This window comes from Bos javanicus, chromosome 24, assembly GCF_032452875.1.
Source record: "Bos javanicus breed banteng chromosome 24, ARS-OSU_banteng_1.0, whole genome shotgun sequence".
Lineage (NCBI taxonomy): Eukaryota > Metazoa > Chordata > Mammalia > Artiodactyla > Bovidae > Bos > Bos javanicus.
The window spans coordinates 50359415-50374599 of NC_083891.1; the positions used below are offsets into that span (position 1 = coordinate 50359415).

The 15185-nt window shown below is 38.7% G+C and overlaps 1 protein-coding gene across 4 annotated transcripts in view; it reads left to right on the top strand.

Moving 5' to 3' along the window:
- Positions 1-15185, top strand: part of ME2 (malic enzyme 2) — a 65615-nt gene that overhangs the window by 3381 nt on the left and 47049 nt on the right. For 3 of the 4 annotated variants that reach the window (XM_061400213.1, XM_061400216.1, XM_061400217.1), the window contains 2 exons: positions 7025-7144; positions 13966-14099. In XM_061400213.1, coding sequence (XP_061256197.1) covers positions 7025-7144; positions 13966-14099 — 254 coding nt within the window. Of the gene's footprint in view, positions 1-1387; positions 1407-7024; positions 7145-13965; positions 14100-15185 lie in introns of those variants that run through there. The other variant, XM_061400214.1, reaches the window with a different exon arrangement.

The window sequence follows — 15185 nt, forward strand, 5'->3', positions numbered from 1 at the left end:
TGTTTATCATCCCTGTTTGACTGCTACTCGAGGAGATTGAGACTTAACTGTGACCTAGTCAGGATCATGGAGCTAGTAGTGTCTTAGGGGCAAAGCTAGAATTTAAGTCCCGTGATTTGATCATAGAGCTTACTTTCGACCACTCTGCCGGATTGCCTGGATGTGGATCTTATTGAATGAACCAAGTGAAGTAGTCAAGCTCTTTGTGATGATGATAAAGCTTTAAGGGGTTGATGCTACCGCTGCTGTTTAGTCGCTCAGTCGTAGCTGACTCTTTGCAACCCCATGGACTGTAGCCTGCCAGGCTCCTCTGTCCATGGAGTTCTCCAGGCAAGAATACTGGAGTGGGTTGCCATTCCCTTCTCCAGGGGATCTTCCTGACCCAGGGATTGAACTTGGGTCTCCTGCACTGCAGTCAGATTCTTTACAGTCTGAGCCACCTGGGAAGCCTTGAGGACTTGATACTATATTTAAATATCATCATAACTGCACACAGCTGCTTAATAGGTTCCCTTCCCTTCCCTATTTTGTTGATGAGAAAAGTGAGACCTTCAAGTTAGGGGTTCCCAGACTTTTGGACTTCATCAGCAAGTTTAAAAAAAATAAAGTGTGTGTGTAGGTAGGCAATTGGGATCCCCAACTTTTAGTTCCATCGACGTTATGGACCTTTTTTAGAACTACTACAATCTACCATCCCCATCCTTTAAAAAAAAGTTTGTTTTTTATTTTTAACCACCAAAAAGGGAGGAAGATGATAATTACGACGTGGAAACAGACAATAAATTTAGTGTCATGAAAAACTATATTGTCCTAGTTTTTCTCATTTGGTTATAGGTCAGTGAAAAATGTGTTCCAGACTGATGCCAATTCAGAGACCATTTGGGAATGCTTGGGTGACACAATGATTCCAGACTGGTAATTAGCTGAGTCCAGATTCAGACTGAATGCCGAGCTTATGCTCATTGCACCTGGTCATAAACAGGAGAGAGGGTATGCTCAATTGTGTCCACCTCTTTGCGACCGTGTGGGCTGTACCCGCCCAGTCTCCTCTGTCCATGAACTTTTCCCGGCAAGAATACTGGAGCAGGTTGCCATTTCCTACTTAAGGGGATCTTCCTGACCCGGGGTCTCCAGCCTTGTCAAGTGAATTTTTGACCACTGCACCATGACTTCTCTCCAATTGACGTCTCCATTTCATTGAACTTCTGCTTTCTACCCCTAGCTAGGCAGCTGGGGAGAGGAATCTTCAGCAGTCAGTGACCTAGCAGTTTCAGTCCCAGTTGGGTTTAGAAATACCACCCAGAGTGTGAACTCACTGCCCACCCGCCCCTCCCTGCAAGGCAAGGTGAATGACACACCAGAGGAAGAAACCACAGGCATACCTCAACATCCAGGAAACTCGAGTAGTAAGCAGCTTCATTTTCCATATTTATTCAAAATGGGAAGCCCCACCTTCTTTTGTTTCCTGTTTTTACTTAACTCATTTTTACAGTTCTTTCATCCTGTCTTATAATATGAGGAGTTCAGGTGTGCGTTTTCCCCCTTTTATCTTGTTGCCTCCAGCTGGTATTAAGCCTACTGTCTGTCTCTCTGTCTCCTTAGTCCTTGGTTCTATTTTTGGCAGAAATGGGATTTTCTCCTTAAACTGTTTTTTGACTGATGCCTACTTGTTTTAAAGACATTATTAAAGTTACTTTTATTTTTGTATTTTACTCTCTATCACTTAGTAATAAAGTAATAATTTGAGTGCTATGACACCACTTCTATAAGTCTTTAATATTTTTCTGCATCTGTTCTCTCGTTTGATCATTACAATTATCTATGAGGTAGATTTGACAGGTAGTCTTTATTTTACAGAATAAATTCAGTATTTGATGGAAGCAAATTTATAGCCAGGAACTGAAGATAGAAGATTTTATGTCAGAATGTTGATCTTAAGTACTGAAAGGAAAAACTTGTTTCTTCCTACTCGCAGGCTCAGTTCTTTTGGCCACCAAGTGTGTTTTTTCCCCACACCTAGTTCTCCCCTTCTAGGCAGACACTGCCTGGGTGTGCTTCAGCTGAATTCTAACACTCTCTACCTGGAGATAGCTTCCAAGCCCACAAGTTAAGGACTCACTTCAGAAAGACTGCCCTCACTTCAGATGCCAATCAAAAGTCCCAGGTTTTGACCCATGCTTCTGACCAACTGGTTGTAGATCAGGGCTTCCCACACCGCCCTCCTCAGGTTAGATAGTTTGCTCTTCTGGCTCACAGAACTCAGAGAGACACTTATTTGCAATTACTGGTGTATTATAAAGGGATACATCACAGGAACAAATGGATGGAAAAGATACATAGGTCTGGGTATTGGGGCTGGATGCAGGAGGGCATGGCACTTCTTTATCCTCTGGGCTTGTCAACCCCGAACACCTAGATGTGTTCACCAACCTGAAAGCTCATCACCTCTCCTTGTTCAAAAGTCTTTACGGATCTTCATCTGTATTGGTCCCACCCCTTTTCCCTAGGGACCTGGAGTGGTACTGCAAAGTTTCCACTCTAATAATTACTTGATCTTTCTGATGATCAGCTCTGTTGTGAGGTTATGCAGTGGGCTCATCCTAAGTGAGTTCAGTGAGTTCAGTAGCATAAACTCAGGTATGGTCAAAAGGGTCTCCCTATGAATAGCAAAAGATACTTCTGTCACTCAAAATTTCAGTGGCTTTTAGGAGCTCTGTGCCAAGAACTGGGGACCAAGACCAAATATATTTTATTATACTTGTGGTATGACAAAATGTTGCTTTTTTTTTTTTCAGATAGTCTTTGATTTTAAATTAAAAAGTTTTTCAAACTCTTTTTTAGATTTGCCTACGTCACCACTAGACTACAATACTAATCCAGTCTTTTGGTACCAAAGTTTTAATTGTGATAAATAATGCTTTCTCTCCTGGAAGACCCATTGAAACATGATCAGCACTACAGTTTCAATTTCTGTCTTTTCAAAATTTATTTTGAAATACTTTGAAAGACTTGGTTGTATACATTATATTTCATTATACTTCATTAATTCTTCACTGTGTATTTTTAGAACAGGGATACCTGTAAATATGGTTATCAAACTCAGAAAGTTTTAAAGTATACAATACTTATAAAGTTATAGTAGATTTTCCAGTTATGCCAGTTATCCCCAATCATGTCTTTGATAGCATTTTCTGGGATCAGATTTTGCATTTAGGTGTCTTGTCTTTTTAGTCTTCTTTGAATTGCAGTTGTTACTTAGTGTTTTTCATGACATGAACATTTTTGAAGAAAACTCGTCTGTTATTTTATGGTATGTCTCTCGTGATTTTTTAAATGACTGTTATTGAAATATATTTAACATAAAACACTGTGAAAGTTTAAGAGGTACAACATATTAATCTGATACATTTATATATTGTAATTATTGCCATTGTACTGGTAATTAGCACCTCTGCATGTTATATAATTATAGTTTATTTTCAGTTATTGGAATAATTAAGCTCTAGACTCCTTGCAGGTTTGATTGTAATACAGTATTGTCGCCTGTGTTCACCAGGCATTAGATCTCTTGGACTTCTCTCTTACGACTCTTGTTGGAAGAGTCCGACGTTTGTACCTTTAAACAACATCTGTCCTGTCCCTTACCTTCATTCCCATCTCTCATGATTCTTGATCATTTAGATTGCTTGATTCTGCAGCCATATTTAGATACCACATTTATATAAAATATCCAGAATAGGCAAACTCAACACAGAAGGCAGATTGGTGGTTGCAGGCACTGGGGTAGTGGGGTACACCGCTTAATGGGTGTGGTGTTTCCTTCTGGGATGATAAAAATGTTTAGGAACTAGATAGAGGTGGTTGTGCAACATTATGGATTTTCTAAATCCCTCTGAATTGTTCATTTTATGTTATGTGAATTTCTGTTCCATAAAAATTAACTTAAAATCCTAATGTAGATGATTTTGCTGCACCCCCATATACAGCCTGGATTTCTCCTCAAGTAGAAATTCCATTAAAAGCTGTTGCGTGGAGGTTTCCCTGGTGGCTGGCTCAGTGAGAATCTGCCTGCCAATGCAAGAGACACAGGTCTGATCCCTGGTCTGGGAAGATCCCACATGCCGCAGGGCAGCTCAGCCCACGTGCCACAACTATTGAGCCTGTGCTGTAGAGCCCAGGAGCCGAAAGTGCTGAAGCTCGAACCCTCTAGAGCCTGTGCTTTGCAACAGGAGAAACCGCCGCAGAGAGAAGGAAGCCCGTGCATTGCAACAGGAAGGTAGCCCCTGCCCACCGTAAGCAGAGAAAAGTCTGCGCAGCAATGAAAACCAGCACAGCCAAATAAATAAAATCATGTTAAAAAGCTGTTGTATGATAATTACGATGGTTTGTGATGATTAAAGACATGAGCATTGTAAATTGATTTTTAGTGGAAGAATTGATACACAGAAGAATCCATTATATATTCTCATCAGTAAATATTTAAGATTTAATATGTAGTTTTCCATTTTGAAAAATTCCCATAATGTTTGTGATGAATGTGAAAGGACAAAAACATGTTTTCTAGCCAATTTGCATGATTTTAAAATAGTAATAGCTTTTCTACAAACAACGTTTTAGTACATTGAATGTAAATATTGACTTTATTAGTACCTTAAAACTTGAAGTCTAGATTAAGAATCAGATAGTTTCTCTTCCTCTGAATGTATGTATTCCAGGCTTTTTTCTGTTATAAGTCTCCCACACAATGTTTACGTTGAACCTTAGTTCAATCGCTGAGTCATGTCCGACTCTTTGCGACCCCATGAATCGCAGCACGCCAGGCCTCCCTGTCCACCAACTCCCCGAGCTCACCCAAACTCATGTCCGTCGAGTCGGTAATGCCATCCAGCATCTCATCCTCCGTCGTCCCCTTCTCCTCCTGCCCTCAATCTTTCTCAGCATCAGGGTTTTTTCCAATGAGTCAACTCTTCGCATGAGGTGGCCAAAGTACTGGAGTTTCAGCTTCAGCATCAGTCCTTCCAATGATCACCCAGGACTGATCTCCTTTAGGATGGACTGGTTGGATCTCCTTGCAGTCCAAGGGACTCTCAAGAGTCTTCTCCAACACCACAGTTCAAAAGCATCAATTCTTCAGCGCTCAGCTTTCTTCACAGTCCAGCTCTCACATCCATACATGACCACTGGAAAAACCATAACCTTGACTAGACGAACCTTTGTTGGCAAAGTAATGTCTCTGCTTTTTAATATGCTGTCTAGGTTGGTCATAACTTTCCTTCCAAGGAGTAAGTGTCTTTTAATTTCATGGCTGCAGTCACCATCTGCAGTGATTTTGGAGCCCCCAAAATAAAGTCTGACACTGTTTCCACTGTTTCCCCATCTATTTCCCATGAAGTGATGGGGCCAGATGCCATGATCTTAATTTTCTGAATGTTGAGCTTTAAGCCAACTTCTTCACTCTCCTCTTTCACTTTCATCAAGAGGCTTTTTAGTTCTTCTTCACTTTCTGCCATAAGGGTGGTGTCATCTGCATATCTGAGGTTATTTCTCCCGGCAATCTTGATTCCAGCTTGTGCTTCTTCCAGCCCAGCGTTTCTCATGATGTACTCTGCATATAAGTTAAATAAGCAGAGTGACAATGTACAGCCTTGACATACTCCTTTCCCAATTTGGAACCAGTCTGTTGTTCCATGTCCAGTTCTAGCTGTTGCTTCCTGACCTGCATACAAATTTCTCAAGAGGCAGGTCAATGGTCTGGTATTCCCATCTCTTTCAGAATTTTCCACAGTTTATTGTGATCCACACAGTCAAAGGCTTTGGCATAGTCAAGAAAGCAGAAATAGATGTTTTTCTGGAACTCTCTTGCTTTTTCCATGATCCAGCAGATGTTGGCAATTTGATCTCTGGTTCCTCTGCCTTTTCTAAAACCAGCTTGAACATCTGGAAGTTCACGGTTCACATATTGCTGAAGCCTGGCTTGGAGAATTTTGAGCATTACTTTATTAGCATGTGAGATGAGTGCAATTGTGCAGTAGTTTGAGCATTCTTTGGCATTGCCTTTCTTTGGGATTGGAATGAAAACTGACCTTTTCCAGTCCTGTGGCCACTGCTGAGTTTTCCAAATTTGCTGGCATATTGAGTGCAGCACTTTCACAGCATCATCTTTCAGGATTTGAAATAGCTCAACTGGAATGCCATCACCTCCACTAGCTTTGTTTATAGTGATGATTTCTAAGGCCCACTTGACTTCACATTCCAAGATACCTGGCTCTAGGTGAGTGATCACATCATCGTGATTATCTGGGTCATGAAGATCTTTTTTGTACAGTTCTTCTGTGTATTCTTGCCACCTCTTCTTAGTCTCTATGCTTCTATTAGGTCCTTACTATTTCTGTGCTGCATTGTGCCCATCTTTGCATGAAATGTTCTCTTGGTATCTCTAATTTTCTTGAAGAGATCTCTAGTCTTTCCCATTCTATTGTTTTCCTCTATTTCTTTGCATTGATTGCTGAGGAAGGCTTTCTTATCTCTCCTTGCTATTCTTTGGAACTCTGCATTCAAATGCTTATATCTTTCCTTTTCTCCTTTGCTTTTTGCTTCTCTTCACAGCTATTTGTAAGGCCTCCCCAGATAGCCATTTTGCTTTTTTGCATTTCTTTTCCATGGGGATGGTCTTGATCCCTGAACTTAACATTCGCTGTTTAGATGTTTCATACCCTGCCACACTTGTGTGAATTACAGAAAGGGTAAATATTTGGCTAACTGTAGTAGGTAATGTGTAAACAGTAGCAATGATTATTGTCATGGAAGGACTTGAACTGTTGTCAGAAAAAATAAATCTTTGCCTTCACACTGTTGCTTACTCTTTTATAATCCCTTCTATCTATAGAAACACAAATGTACTTTGAAAACCTTTTCATTTGTGGAAAGTGAAGCTTTCTAAATCTGCTTTTGAAAACTTGTCCCTGATATACCTACAGTTCTATAATAGGTTTCTCATTATCTTTATTTGCTTTGTTTTTCCCAGGTGAGAAAAAAGATGCTGTCCAGGTTTAAAATAGTCGCCACTCCTTGTTCTCTGGCATGCCGCCATTTGCACACAAAAGAGAAAGGCAAGCCACTTATGCTGAACCCAAGAACAAACAAGGTTAGTAACATTAACACTATCATACATTTTCTCTCTTCCTGGTAAAGGTTTGATATATTTTAGATAGATATAGTATGAAAGATTTGTATTGTGTGGCTTTATACTAAAACTGTTCGAAAGTGGGTTTTTTTTTCTTGCATGAACTTTTCTCTTTTCAGCGTTGCTTTATACCTTCTAAATTTCACCATCTCAATTTCTACCATCCAGAAAGAGTTGACTTTATTTCCTAGTTCTAGCTTAAAAAAAAAAAAAAATCCAAGAATAGCAGATAGGTCAAGAGTTTTGGCCAGATGCAGTATATTTAGATTGACTTCATTTAGTCATTTTATTGCTTTTATAAATAAATGAATAAATGTTCTATAATTTCCTAATCCCTGATGGATCATTCATTCTCACTGTACTTGGACGGAAAGAAATAGAAGAGGCCTTTTCTTTTCCCCCTAGTATGCTTACCTGCACAATGAAGAGTCTAGTTAAGGGATTTTTATCAATATTGTGTCTGAAGGAAGATAACTCAGGATCAGCTAAAGTGGGTGCACTTCTGTGTAAATCAGGAGGGCATTGTTGTGTCCACGAGCAGAAGACAGGTTTGTGAAACAAGTGGTGATGGAAGACAGAAAAGAGTAGAAGGGCAGGTGAGAGGAAGGTTGTTTCTGCTTTCAGGGCATCCGTTTTAGACTATGTCACGTTCACTTACTAACTCCGGGCCAGCAATTTAAGAATTTTATCAACTTTTATTATAAATGCTCAATACGTAAAATTATTTCTTTAATAACCATTTTGATTTCTCCTGCGCATTATAAATAATGGTTTTGAGTGTCCCTTAAATCTAGGGACAGATTTAAGGTAGGAGATAGGCAGTAAAACCTTGTGTGGCCAACTCATTTATCTTTAGCAATAGGATAAGCATTTTTAAATGAACTGTGTAGCTTATTAAATGAACTACACAGTTCATTTAAAACTACATAAAAACTCAGGGTTTTAACCCCTTTACATTTCCCAGTCTTAGATAAAATCTTATAAAGAGGAACATGACACACAAAGAATTTAGTGATTTGACTTTTTTTTTTTTCATTCTAAAGGTTCAACAGTTTTATAAGGTCTTTTCCAGAGAACTAACTTTTGGTTTAATTTTTAATTTTTCAGTTTTTTTTTCTGTTTTCTATTTATTTTCACTCTAATGTTTATTATTTCCTTCCTTTTCGCTTCAGGTTTAGTTTGTTCTCCTCCCCCGCCACCCAGTTTCTTAAAGTAAAAGATTAAATAATTGATTTGAGATCATTCTGCTTCTTTCCGCTACATCTACAGCTACAAATTTCCCTCTTAAAATTATTTTCACTGTATCCTATAAGGTTTGGTGTGTGTGTTTTAATTCATCTTAAGGTATATTCTAATTTGCCTGTGCTTTCTTCTCTGCCCACTTGCTTTTTATAGGACTGTATTAAGATTCCCCAAATATCTGTTTATTTTTATTTATTTTTTTCCCTTTATTTTTAATTTCTAATCTTGTTACACTGTGGTTGGAGATCATACTTCGGAAAACTTAAAACCTTTTAAATTTATTGAGACTTGTTGTATGGCCTGACAAAGGGTCTGTCTATCTGTACAAGGAGAACATTCCTTGTGCAGATGAAAAGAATGTGTATCCTGCTTCTGATGAAGGAGCATCTGCTGGGTCTAGTTGGTTTATGGTGCTCTTCAAGTCTTCTTTTTCCTTGTTGATTTTCTGTCTAGTTGTCTTCTCCATTATTGAAACTGAGATACTGACATTTTCAGCTTGTTGAATTATCTTTCTCCCTAATTCTGTCAGTTTTGCTTCATGTATTTGGCCCTCTTTTGTTATCTTACAAGTATGTTTATATACTTAATGGAGTGTATCTTCTTAACTGGAGTGACCCTTTCAGCAAAAGGTCCTCCTCTAGTAATGTTTGTTTCAAAGTCTGTCTTCTCTGTTACTAACGTACCTCTTCCAGCTCTGTTTTGGTTACTGTTGGCATCCTGAATCTTTTTCCATTCTTTTACTTTACACCTATTTGTATCTTTGAATCAACATGTGTCTCTTGTAGTCAGCATGTAATTGGATCATGTTATTTTATCAGTTCTGCCAGCCCTTTTAATTTTAGAATTTCATCCATCTACATTAATATAATGTCTAGTAGGGTATGATTTATGTCTGCTATTTTGCTATTTGTTTTAAAAGTCTTATGTGGTTTCTGTTCCTTGTGTTAAATGTTTTCCATTATACTATTTAAATTCCCTTGTCTTTTACTGCCTATTTCTGAGTTCTTTTCTCAGTGGTTTGCCCTGGGGACTACAGTTACTGTCTTTATCACAGTCTAGTTCAGTTTGATACTAGTTTAATTAAATAGTTCACCAGAACTTTGCTCCTGTAGAGGTCTATCTCCTTTTGTGCTGCTTTTTTGTACAAATTATATTTTATACATTGCATAACCATCAACACATGTATAGTTATTATCTTACATAATTGTCTTTTAAATTGAGTAAGAGGCAGAAACCTACAAAAAATATATTTGCACTGTTTTTTATATTATGCAGTCATCTCACCCATTTTCTTTATTTCTTTGCATGGATTTGAGTTACTGTCTTGTGTCTTCCATTTAGGCCTGAAGGATCCCCTTCAGGATTTCTTGTGAGACAGGTCTGTTAACAATGGATTCTCTGTTTTTATTTATCTGGGAATGTCTTAATTTCTTCATTTTTGAAAGATAGTTTGTAGAATTAGGAAGTTCTTGGTTGACAGTTGATTTTTCCTTCAGCACCGCCTATGGCTTCCGTGGTTTCTGATAACTTAGCTGTTACTCTTTTTCAGAATCCCCTGTATGTGATGAGTCACTTCTCTTTGCTTTCAGATTTCTCCTTTTGTCTCTGGCTTTTGACAGTTTGAATAGGATGTGTCTGGGGTAGAGCTCTTTGTGTTTTTCTTGATTGGAGCTATTGGGCTTCTTGAATGTGTGGATTAATGCTTTTCATAAAATTTGGAAAGTTTTTGCCCATTATTTTTTCAATTATTTTTTATCCTTTTCTCTCCTCACCTCTGGTACTCCTGTTATGTATATGTTGGCACTCTTGATGGTATCTTTCAGGTCTGTTCATATTTATTCCATATTTTTCCTTTCTCAGACTGGATTATCTCAGTTGACCCATGTTTAATGATTTTTTTTCTTCTACCACTCAAATCTGCTTATTGAACCTCTTTAATGAAATTTTTATTTCAGTTGTATACCAATTTGAGAATTTGTTTGGTCCCTTTTTATAGCTTCTCTGCTTATCAATATTTTCTGGTTAGTGGGAGGTTATTCTCATTCTTCCCATAGTTTGTTAGACAATGGTGTTTTTTAGTTTTTTTGATGTATTTAGAGTAACTAACTTTTTTCTTTTTTTATTGAAGTATAATTGATTTACAGTGTTTCAGGTGTATAGCAAAGTAATTCATGTTATGCACACATATATATACTTTTTCAAACTCTTTTTCCTTATAGTTCCCTGTGCTATACAGTATGTCCTTGTTGTTTATCTACTTTATATATAGTAGTGTGTTAATTCCAACTTATTTATCTGGGAAACAACTAGATAAAAACTAGAACAACTAATTAAAAATCTTTGTCTAGTAAGTACAATATTTGGACTTCCTTGGGGGCAATTTCAATTAACTGCCCTTTTTTCTTATATACGAGTCAGACTTCGTGTGTTTTTTGTTTGTTTGCCTTTATGATTTTTTGTTGAATAGTCATTCCTCCCAGGGTTTGTAGTGTTGCTGTTGTCTATTTAGTATCATTTCTGAATTCTTTCTTCTTGTTATATTTGCCTACTGCAATCTCTGCTTTGTTAACTTAGTAATCAGGGAATGATTAAGCAGAAACTTAAATACCTGGAACCATTCTTTGCCAAGGAGCTCTGTGTATCTGTGGGGGTGTGCCTTTAATTTTCTTTCTTGCATTCTCAGTTGTGTCCGACCCTCTGCGACCGCATGGACTGTAGCCTTCCAGGCTTCTCTGTCTGTAAGACTTTATTAAGGCAAGGGGAGGGTACCCCAAGGAGACTCTTCCAGGGGATTTTCCCGACCCAGGGATGAAACCAGTGTCTCTTGCATCTCCTGCATTGGCAGACAGATTCTTTACCACTTGAGCGACCTGGGAAGCCTGGGGCGTGCCTTTAGTACTCAGCTAAGCAGTTTACAGGGCTTCCCAGGTGGCGCTGGTGGTAAAGAACTCACCTGCCAATGCAGGAAACAACCAGGTTCGATCCCTGGATTGGGAGGATCCCCTGGAGGAGGGCATGGCAACCCACTCCAGTATTCTTGCCTGGAGAATCCTATGGACAGAGGAGCCTGGTGGGCTACAGTCCATGGGGTCACAAAGAGTTGGATACCACTGAGGTGACTTCTCTGAACTGTGGTGTTGGAGAAGACTCTTGAGAGTCCCTTGGACTGCAAGGAGATCCAACCAGTCCATTCTGGAGGAGATCAGCCCTGGGTGTTCTTTGGAAGAAATGATGTTAAAGCTGAAACTCCAGTAGTTTGGCCACTTCATGCGAAGAGTTGACTCATTGGAAAAGACTCTGATGCTGGGAGGGATTGGGGGCAGGAGGAAAAGGGGACAACAGAGGATGAGATGGCTGGATGGCATCACCGACTTGATGGACATGAGTTTGAGTGAACTCCGGGGGATGGTGACGGACAGGGAGGCCTGGCGTGCTGCAATTCATGGGGTCACAAAGAGTCTGACACGACTGAGTGACTGAACTGAACCGAACTGAACTGAGGTGACTTAGCACAGCGCAGAAGCAGTTTACAACTATGTGTCAGCCTTCACTTCCTGTTTACACAGAGCCTCAAGGCTAGCCAGAGGTGGCTCAAGTCTTTCCTGGACATGCTTACAGCTATGCATATGACCCTCTAGGTTCTTAAGAATATGTCTCAGCTTTTCAAAGATCCCCCTGAACTTTTCAGTTTTCCTTTTCTGTTTTTTTGTTAACCTGTTGTTTGCCCCATATGTTATCTACTGCCTTGGGGAGATGCTGCGTTAAATAATTACCTCTGATTGTTTACAACAAACTGTTCTGGGGGCTGGGGGAGAAGGCTATTCACACTGCCCGAGCTGCAAGTCAGGTCAAATAAAGACAGCCTTGTAGATAGGGTCTTCAGGTCTAACAATGACAGTTACCTGGATACTGGGCTTTAGAAGAATCTCCGACCCTTCCTGCCTTTCTCCAATGACAGCCAAGCTCTAATTTTCAAAGTGACTGCTTCACAGTGTTTGCTTTTTCAAGGTTACTGTGGAGCTGGGGAGGGGAGAATAGGAAGAAGGAAAGTTAAAATGCCATGAAGCTTTCTGTTCTTACTGAAATTCAGCAGTTTTTCTTGAATAAATGATCTCCAATTGCTGAAACCTTTGGTTAGTTTCCGGAATTCTGAACTTTTGGCCAGGGTTCTTGTTGCTTTTATGAAGGAAAATATTTTTTTAGAAGTCACTGACATCTCTTTGATAACAAAAAATTTAACCCATAGCTGAATACCAGAAATTGAAAAAGTTTATTACATAGGTTAATTTGTCTTAAGTATCATTTCTTCTTCCCTCTTCCCTCTGTTCAACCTCATTCCTGTCTAGTCATGGTAACCTCTTAGTTTGGTTTGTATTCTTTCAAACTGTCTGTTGCTTTAATTTTAATATGTGTGTGCATCTGTATATAACATGTAGTTTATGGGGATTTTCTAAACATAAAATAGGGAGTTTGTTTTGATTTTCAAGTTAACTTTTTTTCCTAACTGTGTATCTGGCAGGTCTTTCCACTATACACTTAACAACATATACAGATATGTTTATCTGTATGGAAGTGTCATAGGTTCGTAATTCTTCCATAATTGATGGACTTTTAGTTTGAAATAGACAGGAGAACTAGAAACCGTGCTACAACTAATCTCTTCGTATGTACCTCTTTGTTTATGAATATTTCTCTAGAATAACTAGGTAGAAGTAGAATTGCTATATGTGCATTCAAGATAGGGAAGCAATCTCAGTGTCCATCAACAGATGAATGGATGAAGAAGACACACACACACACACACACACACACACACACACACACACACACACACTAACAATGGGATAGCACACAGCCGTCAGAAAAGAATGAAATTCTGCCATTTGCAACAGTATGGATTGACCTAGAGTATTATGCTTAGTGAAGTAAGTCAAAGACAAATGCTGTATGATAATCACTTATGTGTGGAATCTAAACAATAAAACAAGTAAATGGATGTAACAAAACAGACTCACAGATATTGAGGACAAATTAGTGGTTACCAGTAAGGAGAGGCAAAGGGAGAGGGACAAGGTAGGGATAGAGAATTAAGAGATACAACTACTTTGTATACAATAAATAAGCTACAAGGATATATTGTACAGCTCAGGGAAATATAGTCATTGTTTTATAATAATTTTAAATGGAGTTTAAAGAAATTGAATCACTATGTTGTATACTGGAAACTAACATATTGTAAGTCAATTATACTTCAGTTAAAAAAATAAAATATGTGCATTAAAAAAAAAATCTAAGAATACTTTAAAATTGGCTTTCAAAAAGCCTAGAGCAATTTATATTCCCAGCAGTGGTATGAGAGTAATTCTTTTACTATATTCTTACCAGTACTAGATATGATCAATCTTACAAATTTTTGAAAGTCGGGGCCAAAATGTTATCTGGCTGATCTTTTTATGTTTAAATTACATTTGGTAGGTTACATTACATTTGTTACCCCTGTAATTAATAATTTTTAATTCTTTTATTTTTTTCCTTTTTAGGGGATGGCATTCACATTACAGGAAAGACAAATGCTTGGTCTTCAAGGACTTCTACCTCCCAAAATAGAGACACAAGATATTCAAGCCTTACGGTTCCATAGAAACTTGAAAAAGTTGAATGGCCCTTTGGAAAAGTGAGAGTTGATTAGACGTTTAGTTTTTTTTTTTAATTGATGTTTTGATCAAAAAAATTGGGAGTACTATTATGATGGCATGAGAAATAAGTCTCATAATGAAACTTGTATTTTAGTTGATTTATTTTATAATGATTATATTTCCTTCACTTCAGTGAATAATTCCCTTATTTTCACTGTAGTAAAATTCAGCAGGAATCAGTTTTTTATAGTTAAAATCACAGAGCTTTAAGGTTTGAATTGAATGGTAGAAGCAGAGACACCCATTCTGTTCAGCTTTTATTGATCACCTACTTTGTGTGCTGTTGCTAGCCACTGAGGATATAAAATGAGTAATAGACAGGGTGGCCATATAATATATCATCCAATCCAGGACACTTTGGGGAGTGAAAAAGAGGTAAATGAAACTGTCCCAGGCAAACTGGAATGTATGGCCACCCTGGTAACTCACAGCCTGCCTTCTAGGAGCTCATCCATACGGAGTTATGCTATGACCATCATTGTAGCTGTACTGCAGTGTGCAGGACAGCGAGGAAGAGGGACGTGCAGAGTACATTCTGAAAGCATGAAGATGGATGCCTTCTGCAGCCTGGGAAAGCACTTCCTGGAGGAAGTGATGCTTTAGTTGAATTTGAAACAGTATGTTACAGGGAGCAGGCAAAATGAGAAGGAAGGACAGGGTATTTTGGGTAAAGGGATCAGTCTGACTATAGGACTAAAATATTCATTTGGTTTGTAAAGCATAGGGGATTATTGGATATTGGTGACAAGTGAGACTGGTTTCTTTGACATTATGGGGCATAATGTCAAATGAGTGAGTGAGTGAGAGTAATGAGTGAGAGACTACACACATATACATACATACACACATGTGTGTGCTGTGCTTAGTCACTCAGTCATGTCCAATTCTTTGTGTGACCCCATGGACTGTATCCCACCAGGCTCCTCTGTTCATAGGATTATCTAGGCAGGAATCCTGGAGTGGGTAGCCATTCCTTCTCCAGAGGAACCTTCCCAACCCCAGTCTCCTACATTGCTGGAATCGTTACCGTCCGAGCCACCGGGAAAGCGCATATACGTACGTAC